The sequence below is a fragment of the Kryptolebias marmoratus genome, linkage group LG7 (assembly GCF_001649575.2).
Source record: "Kryptolebias marmoratus isolate JLee-2015 linkage group LG7, ASM164957v2, whole genome shotgun sequence".
Lineage (NCBI taxonomy): Eukaryota > Metazoa > Chordata > Actinopteri > Cyprinodontiformes > Rivulidae > Kryptolebias > Kryptolebias marmoratus.
In genome coordinates this window covers 14,600,765-14,623,460 of record NC_051436.1, presented here as the reverse complement: position 1 = coordinate 14,623,460, position 22,696 = coordinate 14,600,765, and the positions used below count along the sequence as shown (strand labels likewise).

At 38.4% G+C, this 22,696-nt stretch overlaps 1 protein-coding gene across 1 annotated transcript; it reads right to left on the bottom strand.

The window, feature by feature from the left end:
• Positions 1–386: 386 nt before the first annotated feature.
• kcnj10a (potassium inwardly rectifying channel subfamily J member 10a) lies at positions 387–20,871 on the bottom strand. Its single transcript, XM_017437229.3, has 7 exons — positions 20,568–20,871; positions 20,378–20,454; positions 11,037–11,429; positions 10,009–10,220; positions 9,463–9,594; positions 7,906–8,083; positions 387–3,412 (listed from the first exon to the last, which is right to left on the bottom strand). The coding sequence occupies exons 3-7, from the start codon at positions 11,419–11,421 to the stop codon at positions 3,006–3,008; spliced, it is 1,314 nt and encodes a 437-aa protein (XP_017292718.1). The 5' UTR covers positions 11,422–11,429; positions 20,378–20,454; positions 20,568–20,871; the 3' UTR covers positions 387–3,005.
• Positions 20,872–22,696: the final 1,825 nt, after the last annotated feature.

The following is a 22,696-nucleotide window of genomic DNA, read 5'->3' as shown; positions in this document are numbered from 1 at the left end:
AAGGGTTGTTTCTTTATAATATGTTCTTGTGTACTTCTGCTCCCTGTGCCCTCGGTGTTCCTTGTGCCTCTATTCAATTTTAAGGTTTGGTTGTAAGTTTTGCTGCCAGATCAGCCTTTTGTTTTCTCTTTAGTGAAATAAATCAGTTTCAGTTTTTGATAAGATTCTGGGTTCCTCTTTGTCACACCTGATAGGAAGTCTGTAAACATTTGTTGCACATCCTAAAGTATGATCTAACAGAAAGTTTGAAAAACAACATATCTAGATTTAGCTTTCATTAAGAACACCTCAGATTAATTATTTGTCAAGTCAAATAATCCATTACTCCGAAGTTAGTCTACATTTAAACCACAAGTTGATGTTATAAACAAAGAACAGAGACTTGATCTTGCAAATAATATATTTATTAAAATAGGCACTTAAAGGTTACATTAGCAGTTCAAATGGTGAGTTTCCAGTATTTAGACTAAGTCATAAAATGTATCATATAAACAAACACAATCTGTCATCAGACTCTCGTGACAGAAATATTTTTTTTTGTCATTTGTGATTTGGATTCTTCAAAATTTATGGTTGATTAAAGGCACTTTATTTCATAGCGTTATGAAGAGCTCATATTTCGGATTGTTGTAAAACGTAACTTTCAGTTTTGTGACGTTTTCAAGGCAGTCAAACTAACACACTACAGATTCTTTTCTGGTTGCTTTGCTTTTTTTAAGCCAAAAACCTGAATAAGAAAAATAAATCCACAAATATCTATTTTTAATTTATTGTTTTCGAAGAATTGTATTGAAATAAATAAATAAAATCACCGTCTTCATTTTTTCACTAAATTTTGCAATCATGTGACCCCTTTTGACCAAGAACTATATTTTGTATGTCTGATATATTTTAATATTTATGCTGTGTTTTATGTGGCTGTTATGTGCAGTTAAAATAATGTAATTTTGACACAAAGTGCACTTTAAAAAATGACAGCATTAAAAGACAGAAATACCATTGTGTACCGAAAGCAGTTAAAATATCCATAAAACAGAGAAGTGGGTCAAAGAGCGTCACATCAAAATGCGGTTTTAAATTCTTAGTCATCCCAGACATCGTGATCCGTAGAACTTAAATCAAACTCAACTAGACTTCTTTTTTGATTCTTGAAGGCGTTTTACTTCTCACCCTTGGAGCTTCTTTAATTCGAAATCAAAAAGTACAGAGTTTCAAGCTTGCCTAAGTCTTAAAGAGGCCCAAAAGTTTGGTTGCCTTCAATTTAATTTCTTAGAAACGCATACAAAATCCAAGAATAAAAGAAAAATATTTACATGCACTGTACATGAAAACATAATGTACATAAACTTTAAAATAGTTCCCAAAAACTTCTTCTGAAAAGTATTATCTCTCCCCCAGAAAGCATTGGCTGGTGTAAACTCACATTCAACAAATCCGACTAATTCTCACACAAATGAGTCACTATATACAGTGTGTTGTGCATCAAGGTTAGTTCAGGTACTCCTTCTAAATGAAATGCTACTTTCATTGAAGTTAAAGTGCTTTTAGTAATATTATTGACCCTGTCTAGTCCAACAAATGAGTCATTTACATCAAACAGTCAATTTTTCTTGTTAATTTTGTTAGAAACGACTTAAATATAATACATTCCTTTGAAATTTTACATCAGAAATAACATGTTCCAGTTCTTCCACCACCTGTTGCAGGTATTGTATTAAGGGTCCAGTGTGTAGCCTGTAGGAGCTCTATAAAAATACTACATGATGGAGCAGTGGTTAGTCCTGTTGCCTCACAGAAAGGAGATCTTCAGTACAAAATGTTGTCTTTTTATGTGGAGTTTGTATGTTCTCCCCATGCATGTGAGGGATTTCTCCAGGCACTCCGGTTTCTTCCAACAGTCCAAAAACATGCATGTTAAACGAAGTGGTGTGAGTGTGTGTGGATGGTTGTGTGTCTCTGTGTTTCTTCCATCCAGTACAACACTGCATCACCATGTAACTACAGTAGCTTAAAGGAGACAATTTAAATACCGGGCAGTAGACACATAAGAGAAACCTAGACGTCCAACAGAAACCCAGAAGTTGAAGCCTGAAGGGGACCAACCTTCCCTGTAGACTGGTTCCAGCACAAGTTAGAAGTCCTGCCCCCTCCATGTAAACAAACAGGATATTGCTGCCAGTAAAATAAAATCTAAAAATTGCCTTAGGTAATCCTTGTTCAGGTGTTGACTCTTGTTTATTTACGTAGTTTGATTGATGTAACTTTTCTAATACATTTAGCTGTAATGAGTTATTTCATCCTTAAAGGGAAGGTCATGTAACACCATGACTGTGTGGAGGGGAGTAGGCAAGGTTTAAAGCCCCACATTCACAGTCTTTGGATCCAAAAATACACCCTGGTAAGGCCTGTAGAATGGGATCCAGTGGCTTCATTTCTCAACAACAAAAGAAGAGGGGGGCACAAGGTCTAGTTTTATCTCATATGGTTATATTCTTTACATCCTGGAAGTGAGAGGAGGGAAGGGAGTCTGCATCTTTACAACAAGATGTCTCTGAATCCCACGCATCGAGCATTTATAAAACAGTACTGTGCTTCAGTGGTTTGCATACTGAACCTTAAGAAACCACATTTCCTTGGTTCTACTTGGTAAGCAGTTTTTGTTTAGTCTTAAAGTGTATTTCAGTAAATTAATTCAGTCCCAAAATATATATGCTAAATATGTTTTTATATATTTTCTCTTTATATGCATTAAAATCTTGTTCTATATTGGGGTTAGTTTTTAACTTGCTCTGCTAGAGGTTGGTTGCAGATATTTTCAGCCTTTTGTTTACTGGTTTGTCAGGTGCATTCTGCTCCACATTTAACCTGTGCATGTAGGAGTTGAAACTGTGTTAATGTGTGTGGGAGAAATGTGAGAATGTGTGGTTTCCTGTTTAGCAGCTTCATTTCTTTTTCTTCTTCCTGTTTCATCTTCCCACAACCTCTTCCTGTCATAGCTGAGTGTTTCATACATTGCTAATTCGCACACTCAGAGGGCTGCTATCTCTTATGCGTCCTCTTTCTCGTCCCTTGCCCTGCCCCCTGTAGTTCTCCTCCAGCTGTAACTTTTCCTGGTTCGTTCCATCTTCTTTGCCGCTGCGGTATTGCACCTGCGATCTGTCGTTTGGGGAGAGGTCCTGCTTTAGGAGGGGAGGAGTTTTGGTTTTTGCCACTTTGTCAAAGAAGGCAAAGTCAGCCACGTATTTTCCTGAGGGCGACAGGGAGACAACAGGGGGGAACTCGTATCCCCAGAGGATCTCCTCCGGGAGATAGGATGTCCGAACCTGGCATGTGGCCGACGTCGGTTCAACCGTGGCGCTCATGATCACCAAAAGCTCAAAGTCAGCTAGTTCAGGGTCTGTCCAGCCACCACCTGGAGGATAGACAAGAAAAAAAAAAAAACATGATTTCAGTTCATTAAAAACATATTTACACATTCTTTAAAAAGCCCCTATTTTCTGTCTGCTTTTTAGAAGAAAATTAATTGTTTTTACTTCATTTCTTTTGGATTTATTAGAATTAACTTTTCAGAATCCATCAACAAAAACATACAAAAAATAAATTATTATGGAAAAGAGTATTTATAGCTGCACTTTGGGTCAGTAGTTAAGATTTTTTGAAGTAGCATTTTGTTTAAAGGTTATGAAAAATTCCATAGGCAGATTCCATTAAATAAATAAAAAAAATTGTGACTATTCTAATAAAAAGGCTGAAATGCCCACAATGCATAGGTGGAAAGAATGTCTAAATTAACAACAAATCAAAATACAAAGAAAAAACATTTTTTCTCAAGATTCTCTAAAAAATATTTTCTGATACTATTAACAATTTCCTCTCAGTTATTTACCATTTCAGCACACAAGGTAAATAAAAATAAAATGGCTGCATTATTGTTGTGGGTTTTAGGGCACAAAGGGATAGCAGGTCTGGAAGACATGGGCTGCTACGTCATTGTTTCTGAAAAGCTCCGTATTTAGAGTCCATGTAAATAAAGTAATTAATGACTTTTTAAAAATGTCTGGTTTTGATGTGATGTTAAAAAAATCTCCTTTTTCATCTTAAACTTTATTTGTGTTTGGACAAGAGGTGTAAACACAGCATAAAATCTCAGCTTTTTAAAATATCCCGTGTTGTCGGGAGGCGGCCTAATACTGTATTTTACAGATAATTTGGAAAAGTAACATTTAATTCTGATCATGTTGACGAGCTAACAGCTAGTCAGAGCAGGTGGATTGCTGCTGTTTTAAATCAACTCCAATCTGAAACCTTTCATAGCAATTCATGCAAACATTGCTTTATAAACCTTGAACACTAATATCAGTTTCACATGACACAGTTATTCTGACAGATATATCATGATGTTCCTGCAAGAAGGGCCCCAGACTGCACCAAAACAACTACAGCTAGCTGATGCTACCACTTTTTGCTAATAAGAATTCCATGTAAATAACCTTTTAGTGCAAAACTGATGGTGATGTAAAGGCTTCTAAAACAGCATTTACATGAACTACTATAAAAGTTTTGAGGTCAAAGTTGTTTTAATATGGCAGCAACACACCTTTGTCTTGCTCAGACTAGCTCTTAGCTTCTTCAGTAAAAAACAAAGATCATTATTTATCTTGCATCACCAACTAGTCAACGTCAGCTGGAAGCTGATTTAAAAAAAAAACATCTAAGCTAAAGCCAAAGATTAATTCACTAAAAGTTGTGAATGTCGATAAGGAAAGGCACACACAAGCTGGCACGTTCACACATACATTCTGAATTTTCCAAAACATGAAAACCGCCCTCTAACAGACTCCCATAATGGACTGAATGACAAATGCTGCGAAACCACTTTTGGCAAATTGTATCACTTTAATCATTCATATGTGCAGAATACATTTTTACAGCACATTGAAAGTGGAAAATATATTTTTTTGCCATTCGCCCACACAATTCCCGGAGGACACATCAGCAGACATACTGTATGCAGTGAAGCAAGCACACACCTGCATCAACAGGCCTCACTCAGAATGCAGACTCTGTCATCTGTCTAAACAACGCTTACCCTCACCCAGACCAAATATCACTCCCACCACAGCAAAAACATCAGGTTTCGCAACCATTTGTAGACACTGGGATACAAACACGGTTGAGGGATTCTCTTTTCTGGCTTGTTGTGGGTGGCGCGTCTGTATTAACTGATCCTACAGGGACTCCTAAAAGCATCCATCCATTCATCGTCTTTACCCACTTTTCCATGCAGGTTCACGAGGGAGCTGGTGTCTGTCTTCAGAGGTCACTGGGCAAGAGGCCACTCCGGCACGGGGCAACTAGGATAAAACCAAGACGGACAGTCGTTCACACTCTCACACATGCCTAGTGACCATTTAGAGTTACCAATTAAACAGGTACGTTTTTTGGTCTGTGGGAGGAAACCAGAGTACCCTGAAAAAAACTCATGCATAGGTAGAGGACGTAAACTCCTGCAAACTCCACACAGTGAGGCGACATCTCTAACCGCACTGCCATACTTTTATATTTGGACATACATCACATTATCTTCTGAATTCTTTTTTGAGATCTAGTTAAATGTACTTCATTGCCTCTACAAGATCCCTAATTGCATATTTGTGTGAAACATCTTGACAAAGACTCAATAGATTTCCATGAAATTTAGTCCAGATATTTCAAGACTTCCTGTAGTCTTGTAATTATGAAAACTCTGTCAGAACATAAGTTCAGTTTGCTGTGATACTACACACTTAGACTAGTCATTCTTTCAAAACAGCTGATGTTTCCATCAACTGTTCATGGTTCACAAACTGAGCAATGAACCCTTTACCTTTTGCAAGGCTCTGTGATTTTGAGTTTTCCTAGCAACTACTGTTGTTTCACAATTCTTTATTTCTGTAGTTGTGGCATACCCAGCTTTCCAAACCAACCTGTTTTAAGTATGACCACGATCAACCAACAGGCAGATTTTTATCATCAACCACAACAGTTCCATTATTGCTGAGCATGTAGGTGGGTTGGAAAGAAACCATCAGAATGAATCTTTGATACCTTTATTCACCCAGATATGGTGTTCTTACTGTAACTTGGTGGATTTTAAAACCCATATGCTGTCTCCACAGTGTTCTTGCTTTAACATATCATGATTCATAGGCAAATCACAAACACAAGGTCGAAAACATTCACATGTTACTGTACCGGAAGCCACATTCATTTTTACTGAGGTAAGTGTTCCCTGCTGAACTTGCAGAATGTTTGCAGAAGGCCTCAAAGCTCTAAAGCTCAGAATCAACGTTCAGTCAGATGTATTATTCATTATTCAGCATGGAGAAAAACTGTGTTCTGCATCCCAAATGAGAAGCACGTAATGGACAAGCATTTGTTCATGTATCACTAGTTTATCTTGTACAGGATTGGAAGCCAGAAACACATTATGATGAGGAGGAAAAACTAAGTTTCAGGCCTAAAGAAACTATATACAGCAGACAGTGTTTGAAAGTCATGTGTTTAAGAAACAGGAAAAACTCTTGCAAAGACCTGATACAGTACCTGAAACATGCATCATCCTTCAGTTATTTAGTTACTGATAGGTTTTCAGCTAATATTTCTTTAGGAATCAGCTTGTTAATGCTAAAATACTATTTTATGTGTCAAACTCTGTTATCTTTTGTATTTTTCATAGATTGAACTTAAAAAAATGAGAACAAATTGTTTCTTTGTGGCAGCCTGCTGGTAATGAAGAACCAAAAGATCCAATTTAAAAAAGGGTTCTTTATTAAACTGTCTATTACTGTATGTATCAACAAAACTTTGATTGATCCACTGAATTTATTTTTACGCCTGAAAGATTCAAACATCAAAACTAAACAGCTTTGCAAGAAAAAGAAAAAGAAATACTCTGAAAACGATCAGGTACCAAACTTTAAAAGCAAACAGCAGTCAAACCTAAAAAAAAAAGGAAAGTTCTTCTGAAGGTTTGGGGAGCTATAATGATCAAAACCACTTTAAAAGATTTTTTTTTAAAAAGCTTGACTCCTTGGAAGCAAAATATGTTTAATGAACTCAAGACTTTTGCACAAAACTGTACATAAGCATTTACATATGAGTCTGACTGAACTGTATTTAGGGCAGCAAATGATGTAATTTATGCCTGAAAAAATGATTATTAGAGTACTTTTGGCTAAGGTTTATCAGATGGGAAATAAAATAACAATGTTGGCTTTTCAGTGAAATTACTGCAGTTGGTAAAATTGATAAAGGATAAGAAAATTCGAACAAAAAAAATGCTTTAGCATGATATGAAGATAAGCATGTAAAATGGAACGTCAAATGTGTCCAAGAAAATAAAAGCGCACATTTATCCAGCAGTAAATATGTGTGTTTATGAGCAGGTCGGTACTCATGTGGCCCTCAGCGATGAGAGGTCTGAGCTGCTGTAAGTGGATCTGCGCAGGCTTGGTGTCAGCACCTCAGACTGTACAGTATTGTCCTCTAATGAGGGGTGTCTCGAGCAATCTCTCTCACACACATTCCAGCCAGAAAAACCTTCTCCTCCAGTGCCAAACAAGCCCAACTGCGGACAACAAGACACGGCCAAGAACGCAGCACATGACTGTAAATACCAACACACCTACATACACACACATAAACGTACATACACATTTTGTCAGTCAACAGAAAAAACATTCATTTAATGTAAAACTTCAAACTCGAAAGAAATTTTGAAGAAAGTATCACTTGTTTTTTCATACTATGGTTGCTGATACTAGGATTCTGTAAAAAAAAGCATGAGACAATTGCATGTATTTTTTAGCATAGCTTTTTAGCGTCTTACAATTTCACACATGCGTCATCAGAGCTGTGACCTACCCTTTGCTGCCCAGGCTCTGAGGGGGCTGTTTTCATCGATGATGTGGTAGAAGGTCAAAGGGATGATGAGGAAGGGGCTGTCGCTGGACGTGTCCACCTGGAAAGGCACGTTGCGCTGGTCCAGTCGCACCGTTTCACCCTCCTTTGTCAGGGATGTCTGAAGCAGCTTCCCCGTCACCTGGGAGCCAAGAAGTAGTCAGTAAATGTAGCCAAGAGGTTGAAGAAGGCATCCTGTAACCAGAGGGCCCCAGGTTTAATACCTGCAATGGCCAACATCTCCTTGAAAGGTGATGTACCTGTATGTTCAGTCCTATTCTGTACGTGTGGGTTTTAAACCTGTAAGATCTGAAGCATTTCTTTTCCACCAACACCTTTACATTATGTACATTTATTTTTGAATTTTTGGTGGATTCTGGCTAAATATACATTTGTCTAAAATTTAAAAAAAAAATGTTGACAGCTGAAGCCAAGTCACTATGGCCCAGTCCCAATACTCGCACTTCCACCCTCGTGTTCTTTAAATGTCTGTTCATGCTGAAGGGTTTGAATGCGTCGTGTGTCCCAATTCTCTGGAGTGGTCTTTAGCCCCGCCCCCTTTGTGTACTACATCCGCCCTTCGGCTAAGCCCCCATCCAGGTGGACTTCGGTGAAGTATTTACCCACAATTCATTGCTGCATGTGATGTTTTTAATTTTTTTGTTTTTATTATCTTTATTGACAATAAAAGGACTTTGAATTAAACGGCAGAAATATGGCAATAGTGACAGAGCAACCTGCGTCTGTCACGAAAAAAGCAGTTTTTAAATGTAAAGTATTGAAATAATTCTTGTTTCACTTTGCTGTACAGGTGTGAAAACTATCAAACTTTGCTCCGTATTCAACAAGTCAGAACAAAACACATCTGAACAGCCAAATATCTCCTGCAGTGACTTTGGAAAGCAAAAATACCTAAACTGTACTTTTAAAATTGTACCGGCACCTTTTTAAAATACCAAAACAGCGACTGGTCCCGCCCTGTTGGATGTCACAGTTACGATGCAGAGGCACAAGACGATGACGCAACCTGTTCTGTCCCAATCCTCCAATGTCTGCATGCTTGTAACCTGCGCAGACGAACCCTTCTGTGCACTTCAACTGAGTACGCACTTCACAGAGGGGCATAGGGTGTAGGGCGAGTGTTGGGACCGGGCCTATATCTCACTATCGAGCTGTGATAAAGACTTACCCTTACATGCACAGACAATTTCAGCTCTGTGACTACCTCCCCTGGTGGAAGAGTAACAGCAACAGGTCGACTTCAAGTCCCCATGCTACCTCAGCCAATGCATAAGTAATATCAAAACAGCAAGGGGGCATATCAGGCCCAGTTTGAAGTATTTTATGAAAGGGATTTATAATTACAATCATAAGTAGTGGGAAGAGGGCACTGGAATATTGAGGAACCAGTTCAAGAACTAGAGTGGATTAGGAGACAAAAGGTAGCTTTTTATTCAGACTGGCACCTTTTAACACTTTATAACCACCATATCAATGAATACTGTCCAAAGGGAATATTACCTGGCATCCTAGCAACAGGCTTTTGCGCATGTTGGCTACTCGGATCATAAGGCAGGGCCTCCCCTCATGATTTGACACAACAGCATGTTGACTGAACTTTACTGTCTCACCTCTCTTCTTGGGACGAGCAACCTGCAAGAGGAAAAGCAAAAATCAGATCTGAAGACTGATTCTTGGTACCGTAAACATTTCTCCTAACCTTCACCGACCGTTTAAAAGGCAAAGCATTTACTCTTTGTTGGCTTGCACTGTGGTGCATGACAAATAAGAGTGGTGATAATCTTCAAGAATAACTGGTAACATAGAAAGTAACTGATTAGACTCCTGATAATTGCAGATTTGGGATGTGTTAAAAAGTCAGAGAAGAGTGTTGAGGCCATAAACATTAACAGTTGCTAATACACTAGAAAAATATTTGGGAAGTTTTGAAACTAAAAGTGATGTGAAGGTTTTATTCTAAAAGCTTTACTGTATCTTGTGCAATTAATCTTTACAAAAGCAGCATTCTCCAGACCACCCATAGGTTAAAAAGGAATAAAAAATTACCTTTGCAAGAAAAGTGCCAGTGATGAAGATTTCCATCACCATGGTGATGACCAGCTGAACAATGAGGAGGACTATTGCTACAGGACACTCCTCTGTGATGCAACGGAAACCGTAGCCAATTGTGGTCTGAGACTCCAGAGAGAAGAGGAAGGCTCCCGTCAGGGTCTTAACCTCCATTACACAAGGGGTGTGATTGGAGGGGGGGTCAAACTCTGGAGGATGAGAGGAAAAAACATGAAATCTTTCATCTCTGTGGAAATAAACAAAACTGTGTTCTGTCTGCTTTAATTTGTGATTCACTCATTCACACAAAAACTTGCCAAACAGAAAAAAAAATCACAATATCAAGGGGCATGAATGGAAATGTTTCATTATCAGTGGGTTGGTGTGAACCACAACCCATTCATTACAAGTTCCACGAGACCTATGATTCATTATAGGGATCCATGAAAACTACTTTATAAATGTTTAGGTATTTTCAAACCACAAGAAGATGAGTTGTATACACCTTCTCATCCAACATCAGTGCCTAACCGCACAAATTCTCTTCAGAATGAGTGAGCTATTCTAATAGAAAGGATCCAAATCCTATGGAAACCCTTCTGCATAATTGGGGCCAAGTCCATGCAGTTCCTGTTGGTGCAATGGTCAGGTGTGGCCAAATTTGTTTGTCCTTATTTGAAGGAAAAAATGCACCACCCACAGCACAGAACCTATCTCAACTCTGTAGCACGGTGGGGTGAGATTCATGATTTGGTTCTATTGTATTTGGAATCTGGTACACAAAAATTGTCCACAGCATAATGGTTTAAAAACATTAAATGACAAATTATCAGAACATACTTTAACTGAACTGAAACAGTGTTCTTTGATCTAAAGAAGCATGTTCAAACAAGACACCTTGGAAAATACTGAGATTAAATTCTTATAAGAGGTTATAATAAGTGTATGTGCCCAGAGATTTAAAAAAAGGGAATTTGGCAATAATTTTGACCTGTATGAGTCAGTTTCCCACCATTACTTCTTACCAATCAGGTCTCCATGAACCAAGGCTACCAGGTACCAAAGTACTCCAAACAAAAACCAGGTCCCAGCAAACGTAGCAGAGAAGAAGAAGAACTTGTAGCGCCATTGCATGTCAAGGAAAGTTGTCCAGAGGTCCCGAAGGTACAGGGCTCCTCTGCCACTGACATGCTCAATCCGGACGTTACTTCGTCCATCTTTGGAGAGGACTCTGCGTCTTTTACGCAGAGCACTAGTTCCACCAGCTCCAGGTCCTCCTCCACCTGAACCAGGACCCAGGATTCCCCCTGCAGAACCCAGCAGGGGCTTGGTGATGTCAGTCTGCGTCTGGGAATGGCAAACTTTCTGAGCGGAGGAGCCTTCAGAGGATGGGGGCGTGGCTGAAGTCATGGCTGGCACTGCAGGTAGGTAGAAACAAACAGAGGGGACATCAGAAAGTGAGGAAAGAAGGAGAGGCGTGTAAAACAGGTTTAAAATGGGGGAAATACCACAATGATGGTGAGAAAAAGAAGTGAACAGTGGGTGATTTACAATGAAAAGGTGCGGGATGAGTTCAAAGGTGAAAAGGAGAAGGTGATATGCACATGAATGAGGAAAATGTCAGAGTGGAACATCGAGGTGGAGAGGAAGCTAACAGGACAGAAAAGAAAAAATAAGAGGATTAAAAGTGCATTTTTCAGCCTATCACGGTGGTCTACAAAGCCTTTGTTTTCTTCTTACTAAAGGTGAATCTGAGCATAGCCAAGACCAAAGTACATTACTGCCACCTTAAAGCAAGTCTAATCTCAAGAATGTAATAGTGGTCTGTGCAAATGCTATTTTATGAATCTTTACAACATCATAACATGCACATTACTCAGTTATTTCAGAATAGGTGTTATGATATTCCAGCATAAGTAACCCAGGCTGCACCAGAAGTGCTACAGCTAGCTGCTTCTGCTATTTGCACTTGTAAATAATCATACAAATCAATCGATTCCATGTAAATAAATAAAAGGCCTAATATTCCTGGAAGGAATGCATATCACCCGCCGCCTTTCATGCTGGTGTTCTAAACTGAGATCATTCTAGACAGAGAGACAGAGTTTCAGCCGTCTTGGTTAAACCTTGAAAATACTGTGACCCTTTCGTGCAATTTCACCAGAGGTCAGAGTCAGATTACGTGTTGAGAATTACTCTCATCTACTACCACATCATGTTTTATCTCAATATCTGTAAAATTGACTGAGTTATAATAATTTTTTCTGTTGGCTAATTTCAGTTAATTGTTGCAGTCAGTTTGAATTGAATTACAGTAACGCAAGAAGTTAATCGGTTATACATGTAGATGCAATGACTTTTTTTTTCCCTGAAGGTTTCATTAAAACCCATCCAGTTGTTCATGAGAAATTTTGTTAACACAAAGACAGGTTTTACTTCAGTAGTTAAGAGGAAAATAGTCAATAAAGATCTTGAACAATCTGTTAGTGCTCAAGGTATGTGTTTGGGATTGGACTCAGCTACTACCACACCAAATCTTAGACCAATATTTGCACAACTGACTGAGTTATTGTCATATTTGTGTTTTTACAGTCAATTGGCTGTGACCTTGAATCTAGATAACTCCAATAGTTAATCAGTTGTAGATGTACTTCCAGTCATTACTTCCTGCAAGTATCATTACAATTTGTTTAGAGATTCATGAGATAGTTTGATAACAGACAGACACAAATACACACGCAGACAGAGAAAAACATTATCGTCCGCCTCCACTTTTTGGCAGCGATCCACTTTGATCTCAGCTCTCCTCAAACTAGGCTTTAGCTCATCAATCTGGTCAGAAATAAACTCAGTTTCTCCAAACTGAGGTCATTTAAAATACTATCTACGGCAGGTAAGATAATAAATGTTCATAACCTTTCCCCAGAACCCCGCTTCAAAAGGACCGAACTATCCCTTTAATGCTGCGCCGTAGATTGACCATTCAGATCATTCAAGGGTAACGGTTGGTAAATGTGTGTTTCTAATGGAGGCCAAGTTCACCACCTTTGGGAAGCTGTGGAAAGCCACCTGCAGCTCAGGTCCTGTAACCCAGTATCATTACCCATCATCACTAATACCCTTAATGAATGAAAGCAAATCCTCCCGGCCATGTTTTAAAATTTTTATGAAAAGAACCTTTCCTATTGTAAAACATTAATAATCACTGCATTAGATTTATTTGTTTTGCAATAAAATATGGGTGTCTTCTTTGAGAGGCCTAAAACTGCACCATCATCACTTGTCATTGTGTAATAAAGGCCTGTGTCGGCTGAAACTGTGGGTCTTACAGTGTCAATAGTTGATTAACTGAATGAGAGATCTCCCACCCCTGGGTGCCATGGACACACTCACTGTATTGGTGTTGTTGTTGTTTTTTTGTACACAGTTATCAGTCTTCCCCTCCTCTGGGCTTTCATGGCCCTCTTTTTCTCTTCTTTCCTCTTGCGTTGTTTCCCATTCAACCCTTTTGTCCTAATTTTTTCTGTGCCTTTCAGAACAACTAAAACAACACAAAAGACAACACAACACAACAACACAAACAAAGGCCTAAAAACCAAGGCGATCTGATACACTCTGTCCCTTCCTGTCCTTCCTGACCCTTGTCTTGCCTCCCTCCATGCTGGAGCTCTCACTGAGTGAATGAATAGCGAGCTGTGTTGAGCTCTGTGCTATGAATACTGAGCTGTGGGGGGGGGGGGGGGGGGNGTGCTTGTGACTGGACTTGGCCGTCTGCAGTTGAACTCTGAACCCGGCAGAGTTCCTGCCTACACGTACAGTAAACATAACACTTGTGTACGGACATATAGACCAATTGAACAGTTTGAAAGTTGAACAATACCATTTATTGTTCAGTGGAATGTTTGGTTTGCAAAGACAAAAACTTTTACACAGAGTCCAGGACTGTTCATGATTATTTATTATGAACTGTACATTTTAAACTATATGGTTTTCTTTCTACTGTCACAAAATGTTGCCATAAAATTGACTTTTTGTCAAAATCCCTGGTCTGAACCTCAGTTAATATAATTTGTATTGCTTAATAAAAACAATACTGACTCCATGCAATAGGTGCAGCAACTAAAAATACTCAAAATATCTTGGAAAAAATCCATTCATTCATAAGACCCTACTACTTTTGTTTACCACACATTGAATTCTGGGGAGTGAAGTGTATTAAATGGATGAAGTATCAAGACCTCCTTTGTAGGCCTTAGGGTTTTACATATGAGAACATAATAAAAATGATCTGCTATTTACCAGGTTCTAATATTATTTAGTTCTCAAGTGTCCAAAAACACACAACTGATTCGATCATGTCTGTATTTATTAAAATCAATAAAGTTAAAATGGAAAAGAGTCAACAGGTTGTAGAACGTTCTTTAGCACTGATAACTTGAAGTGGTCATTTCCTGTTTGAATTTCTAAGTTACTCCCATGGTTGTGGAGAAATTGTGGCTCCCTCTTCTTTACAATAGTGCTTCAGTTCATTGGGGTTTGCAGACATTTGTTTCTGCACAGCTCTTTTGTGGTCCAACAACAGCATTTCAGTCAAGTCGAGGTCCTGGACTTTGACTAAATCAACACCTTCATTCTTTTTTTGTTGAGCTTTTCTGTTGTAGATTAACTGCTGTGTTTGGGATCACTGTTCTGTTTTACGACCCAGTTTGGTTCAGCCTTTAGCTGTCAGACAGATGGCCCATTTGACACTAAATCATCAACCCTCCACTGCCATGCTTAACAGCTGGTATGAAGTGTTTGTGCTGATATTCTGTTTTGTTTTCTCCAAACACAGAGCTGTGAATTATGGGTAATCATGTCTACTTTTGGTCCCATCTGTTCCAGAGGTTTTGTGGTTCATTCAGGAAAAATTACAATTTAAGTCGTGCTGCCGTGAAGTTTTTAGAAAGTTTTCTACTGCAACCCTTCCAAACAAGCCATGCTTGTTTAGTTTTTATTTAATTGTCCTGTCATGATCTTTAACTTTTAACCTGCTAACTGTAAAGTGTAAAGTCTGAGATGGAGCTCTTAGCTTTTGTCGGATTTCTCTAATCAATGCACGGTCTGAACTTGGGGTGAAATTGCCGGGACGTCCACTCCTGAGACAACTGGCAGCTGTCTAAAATGTTTTTCACTTGTGAATATTTTTCTCTCTGTAGAATGATGAACTCCAAATAGTTTGTAGATGACCTTGGTAATCATTCCCAGATTGATGGGCAGCAACAGTTGTTCTCTAAGGTCATTGCTGATGTCTTTCCATCTTGGCATTGTGTTAACACACACCTGTCTGGTCCAGAGCAGCAAACAGATAAAAGCCCTGGTTTGATAGAGGTGCTCAGACTGATGATGATCAGGTAATCAATACATTTGATCAGCAGCTCCTGGATGATACTCCCACTCTGAAATCACACGGAAGCAACAAGTTTGGACTTAGTTTTTCACACACAGCTTTTTCATTTTGGCTAATTATGTTTGATTAATAATGACATAATGGACTTTGTTGTGTGTTTTTGTATACTTAAGTTTAAGTTTGAATAATTTTAGAATCTGATAAAGGTTTGATCATTATTTTATAAGCTTAATAAATCCAAACATTAATTTGTCATGACTGTATATGAAGCATTTACATTTTTTTATAAATATTAACAATTAATCAGTAAAAACATGTCACAATAAGTAGTTTATATTTTCTTCAAATGTTTGTCTAAATACTCAGTTAAAAAATATGAATTAAATTGGGGGGGTAATCTAACTTTCATAAAGGCAGTAGGAATTAATATACAACTTTCAGTCAACAATTTCTATGATCATTATAATAAAACAGAGAACAGTCTTCATTATTTTCTCCAAATAATTTGTGCACAAATATTTGGATTTGATAGACTGAAGAGTAAACTTTTCATCCAACAAATCCTTCAAAAATGATTTGCCTTTTCAACACATTTACTAATAGGAATATAGAATATTAATAATTTTACAATACATAAATTCATATATTTTTACAAAAACATATCATAAATGAAATGCTAATTTGAGTTTTTTGTAAATATATACTGACTGACTTATAAACCATAAAACTGTAGCTGTGAACAGAATCATTTGTCATGCTTAGAGCATAGGAGCTGTATGATGAGACGATGAATGAAAGCATACTGAAAGATGCCAGCAGTGAGAAACATGTCCTCCAGTTATTCATATGTGCTGCCAAATCCCATGTTCGAAGAACATGTGTGCTACATCACTGTGTGTTATAAATAATTCATCAAATAATTGCTTGGAAATACCAGAGAAGAATGAGAAAGCCTATTGTCACAGCAGGAATAATATGGGAGACAGGAAGAACCCGCTTGTTGGTTTTTATAAATTAAATACAAGGAAATGTCGAACAGAAAATCCCAGGGATTGAGACGATTCTCTCTACTTTAAGGGAATGACAGAAAACCTTCATACATACCGTCCCAGGGCTTATCAGAAACCCACGACCATTCTGCTTCACACAGTGAAAACAGGTCGTCTGATTTTATCATCTATCACAACTATAACACAGTCAGTATAATATTTACACGTTTTCCCCTTTCTGAAAGCTTCGTTGATGGTTTCAATAGCTTTATAGCCTTGAAAAAAAACAAAAAAGGTCAAACTCAAGGTGGTGATCTCTTCCTCCCTGTCCGGCCCTGCAGCCCTCGTCTTCCCTCTGTCCCGTTTGCACAAGAATCCTTTGTTTTCAACTAGATGAAAGGGACAAAAGCCACTATTGAAAAAAAAAAAAAATGCGACCGGCTGGGCGAGTAAGTGAAAGAGAGCAAGTTGAACGGAGAACGGAGACCAGAACTGAGCACTGAAAGTGTGTGTGCAGGCACTTGTGTTTGATCTTGTGTGGGTACGACATTGGACATGAGGTGTGTGTGTGTGTGTGTGTGTGTGTGGGGGGGGGGGGTGTTCATAGACAAAATGATCGGTTTTGAGGGGAGATTTGGACGAGAACAGAGCATCGGGTGAGAAAACCTGTGAAAGGGGTAAACGTTGGTGGATGGGAAGGAGAGAGGTATGCGGAGCGAAGGTGGGGTGACAAAAGCTTGCTATTAGTATTGCAGAGGAGAAAGTAATCCCTTCCACCCTGTGCCTCTGTCCGGTATCCACATCCATAAAGACACCCCTGCAGCCAGAGCACAGCACTGAAAAGACTCTGTGCGACACAAACGGAATGACTGTGACAACTGTGCACACCACAGCAGCCTCTGTAGCTGCACTGAAAGGACCGGCCAAACATTAACACACGCCAAGCCAAGACAGCATCTGCTCAGCCAGGCCAAGACAACAGAAACCCAAACTTAATGCAGCCAAACTGAGTCTCACAAATGAGCTGCTGTTGGATCAACGTGTCTTTATTAGGAAAACGAACAACGGCAACCTCATTGGGAGAAAATGTCTTGTTTAGCGGCGCGCTGCATGTCAAAACACCAACTTTATTGCGGCGCAGCCATGCTGACAGATCAAAAGAATCTCTTAGAATGAACTCTAGGAGATTTATTTCTAATTATTCAGGCTGTGTTTAGTGAACAGTAAGCCTATCCTTTATAGATTGTAATTTATGTTTTGCATATTTCAACAGATCTTATAGTGGGTCGAACAGTTCCAATTCAAGAAAAGAGGGGTTTGAAATTAAATGAAATAAAATTCATTTTGACCATTTAAGTTACAATTGTTACTAAATAAAATGCAAACTGCTACAAAATATAAGAGAGGCATCATACTAGTGTCGTATTTATCATCTCTATCAAGTTTCATTAACTGGAATTGAAAAATAAAAGTTCTGTTTTCTTTTCTTTAAATTGTACCTTCTTTGCTGTAGGACTGTTCATATAGATAAAGGTAAGATTTACCAGATTTCTTTCTGTTTTATCTTCTCTCCACTGACTCCCTGTCAAATTCAGAATAGTTTAAAATCTTATTTCTAACATACAAAGCTCTCGACAACCAAGCTTTATTTTATATAAAAGATCTTATTGTTTTATATTCCCCTAACAGAGCTCTTTGCTCTCGGACTGCAGGTTTGCTTGAGGTTCCTAGAGTTTCTAAAAGCAGAACGGGAAGCAGAGCTTTCAGTTATCAGGCTCCTCTCTTGTGGAACCAACTTCCAGTTTCTGTCTGAGGCTGGCATTCTATTTTTATTATTCTGAAGACTTTCCTTTTTGATAAATCCTATTGTTAGGGTTGGTTTGGGTTTCCTAAGCTACCCTTTAGTTCTGCTGCTATAAGCTTAGACTGCTGGAGGACAAACTCACCACATTTCCTCACTCTTCTGCTGTTTTTACTGTCTAATTTATATGTTTACATTTGTTTACATTATTCCTGCCATTCACCCAGTATTTTTCTTTGGGTTTTTTTCGATAGAAACTACACCTAGACCACTTGCTGTTTGTGTCTGTCCTCTCAACCCCCAGTTGGTTGAGACAGACGGCCGTTCATCCTGAGCCTGGTGCTGCTGGAGGTTTTTTTCCTGTTAAAACGGCGTCATATCTTTCCACTGTCTCCAACTGGTTTGCTCAGGATGGGGGATCCTGCTGGAGTTCTAATGATGTAAGGGCTTTACGTTTCTACATAAAGTATCCTGACTGCTTCGACACATTACAATCCAAATTTTAAACAAAACTGAGATTTTCATAAAGCACACACGAGCCATTTGGAACGCTGTGGTTCTATATAGCTGCTTCTTTGCAGTTTCACCGCAAACTTGGCTGTAGATGCGCATCCAATGATTACTTTCTGGGAGTTTCATTAAAATCTGTTCTCTAGTTCATGATATTTTGCTAACAGACAAACAAACACACACATAGGCAATTACATGATCGCTGGCCACCATAATAAGACATGCAGTGTTTTATTTAAATCAAAGCTAAATTCAGTATTTTCATTGATTTTCTCTTTTTTTTAAAAACACTATTTAGTTTTTATTTTGACTCAAACAACAAGAAGTGAATGTGAGCAGCAACAACAGAGATCAGACGTATTTTTTTTTTCTAATGGTGTCTGCAGACAGCTTAGGACTCTAAATATAAATCTACATTTAAAACTTCCCCACAACTTTCATCTTCACTTCCAAGAAGTTACAAACTTTTGAATGGAGGGCAGCTGTTTGCTACAATTACTCAGGAGGGACTTTTACTGTTTCCTACTAAGTGTGCAGCCACAGCTCCGCTACTGCTGTGGTGCTGCCCAGCGTTTGTGGCTGAAGGTTTCTGGTGAATGGGAACGGCATCACGCAGGTTCTATCATTTGTGGTTTTCATTAAAACGTTTAGAATCACAAAGGAGGTTTGTTTGACTGCAGCATCACCAACGCTTTGCAGATGACTCCATTTAAATGGCTCAAAAAATACATAATTATATTTGACTGACAGGTATATTAAAACTACGTTTTTATGTAGCTGCTTTTTATTTTTATTGTGTGAATTCAGAGTCAGGACTCACTCTAGTGTTTTCCAATTTATATTTTCTTCAGACGTTTTTTGTTGTTGTTTTGGATGATAATTACTTCATACTTTGAACCATTCATGTATCAAAACTTTCAGCTTGTTCAGGACATTACAGCTGCGACTTTTAGTTTCTGTAACATTTTGAAATATTCACCTTGCTTTCCTTTTTTCCCATTGAAATGGCACGAAAACTCTTCGAACCCTTAAAAAACATTGTACATTGTCAAAACATATACTTTATTTTTATTTTTAGCTTTTAATTCCTGTTTTGTCAGTCTTAGCTTTAAGCTGCAGGTTTGCTAATTTTAGATTTTAGCCCCTGATTTCCTCATTTTGGGTTTTAGCTACTGCTTGGCTAATTTTAGCTTCTGTTCTGCTCGTTTAAATTTTAAAACCTCAGTTTCAGCTTCTTCAACACACTTTTCAGCTGTCAACATTCACACTGCATTTTTTAAAGAAAATGAAGCTGAATTTCTCTCGTAATAATTTATTTTTTGGGACTTCTGATCATACAATTTGATATTGATACCGACAAGATGAATTAAACAGGTGAACCTTCTGTTTCACGTTGCAAACACAATGCAACAGGTGCAACAAGATGGAGCAATGGTTCTGATGTCGCATAAATGTTGCCATCATTAACCTTAAAGTGTTCAGAGAGGCTGGATTTCTCACATTTCTGACACCAAAACCTCCTTTAAATGAAATACTAATTATCCCATCATAAATGTTTTCACCCACATTATTATTATTGCTGAATATGAAAAAGTACTAAAGTGAAAAAATACTAATTTAGTTTTCAAACATGATCATTTTTTAATATATAGGCATCAATTTCTGCATTTTTCTTACCTTTCTGTCGACTTGCTACAAAAATGTACTTGGATGTCTCAGAGACAGCTTCACTGTCCAGTAAACATGTGGAAAGGCTGATCAAAAATAAATAAATAAATAATTTTTAAAAAGGGTGGCTATGGAAAACAACAGAAAAAAGGTGCAAAGTTTCAGGGTCTTGAGCGGGTTGCACTTGTTGAAGGCTCACATATGTTTTGCATCATCTTCTCATCAAGACATTGCTTTGTTTTCTTCCTTTGCAGCACTACAGAGTCATCCAGCTGGAAAACAACACAGAATCTCCTGGAGAAAGACATGAAACCTGTCCGAGGAGAGGCCTGGATGAGGAGCACCCAGCGGTCAGTCAGTATCTCCCAGCACACTGGTACTGGCAGCACCGGTCCAGCTCTGTTACTGGATCATTATTCATGCCATGTGGGGGTGGGGGGCTCGGACGAGCCGCCCACTTTGCCTAAAAGGGTCCGCCTGTAGCATTAGCTATTGTTTTCTTAATTTATTTTTGTTGACGCCATCAATTAAATAACCCCCCCGGAGAGCCTCACCTCACCGCTGCTCAGGCTCGGCCAATCAGCAGCAGCGATGCAACATAAGTGTCCCACTTTCAGCCAATCACAGCACAGCACACAGAAAACAAACAAAAAAACGGAAACAACCTGTCAAGATTCAGAGCTGCAGAGAAGAGAAAAACCTGGAAATATTCTGTCTACACCTGTTTGTTCCTGTTCTACCTGGTTGACTGATGAAAGGTCAGTAATAATAGTAATTGTTTGAGTTGAGGGATGGGGTATTTCTGCCATATTAAAAAAATAGAAACTTAATAAAATATAAAAACAAACCTTTCTAATATGTGTTTTACCCAAATGAAACACCTGGTAAACACACCTTTTAATTATGTTTCAAAAGGGGCTGCACATAAAAATTGTTTTGTACATGGCTGATATTATGTTTGCAAATTTGTTTTAACATTTTAAGAAATGAAAATGTTCATAATGCATGTGAATTCTATATTAAATTATTATTAATATTATTTTCAGGGGTTTGCCTCCCAGTAAGAGGGTTGCAGGATCTCCTCCCGACCTGGGGCCTTTCTGGATGGAGGTTACATGTTCTCCCTGTGTGTTCACTCCGGGTACTCTGGTTTCCTCCCACAGACCAAAACCATGCATGTTGGGTTGTTTGGTAACTCTTAAATTGTCCCTAGGTGTGAGTTAGAGTGTGAATGGTTGTTTGTGTGAATTGTCTCTATATGTCCTTGTGATGGACTGGAGACCTGTCCAGGGTGTCCCCCTGCCTCTCACACAGTGACGGCTGGAGACAGACACCAGCTCCACACAACCTGGAAAGGAGAAAAAAAGTAAAGAAGATGGATGGATGGATGGATGGATGGATGGATGGATGGATGGATGGATGGGAAGGTGTGAGCAGAAGGAAAAGAGCAGCCAAAAGTTGGGTTTCTTTTTACAACTTTGTTTCAAAGAAACAGAAAATTCCTGGTAAATTTTGTCCTGCTTGTAAACTGGATCTTTCCAATTTACAACCAGAAAAATTGTTTTCTTACTTCTTAAATGCACTTTCATGGAGCATTTTATCTAAATAAAATTTTACAGATCCTTTGACACCAATATTTAAATTCTACAAATAATGAAGCTTGCTAAAACTTCTGACATATCTCACGTATGTGTTTCATATATATTCCTGACTTATCTTTTGAGCAGAAGACAATGTTCACAGTGTAAGTTCTGACACTGTGTGTACAAGCGGTGCTAATGTTGATAAAGGTAGCTGCGTCCATGCTGACAGAAGTGATTGTGATGATAAGCTGAAAAAGCTGTGCATTCAAACAGGTCAGTAAACTGTCAAAACTGTAGCATCTGGACATTGTATTGTACCGGCATCGCAGAAAGGTTCCTCCACCATGTGGCACTTGTGTAACCTTTCTGCATTAATAGAGTGATAAATGATGAAAATTTGTAATGATGATGATGATAATAATGATGATATTTGTAAATAATGTGTATTTAAAAGGTGCCACATTGCTGAAGGCTTTTCAATTTGTAGCGTGTTATTTTAAAGAGTGACAGTTTGAAACTGAAATTGGCCATTGTTTGGACAGAAAAGATAGGAATGCTATGTCAAAAAATGTGTTGCTGTAGGATTTTACTGTAGTTATGAGTAAATATTGTAGTAATTTCTGTTTTGTGTTTGATATATTAAGATTCTGACACTAAACTAAACATAACTTTAAAGAATCCGTTGATAACTTTTCAGCAGACCATGTGCATCAGAATTACACTTTTTAACCTTCTAACACCTTTA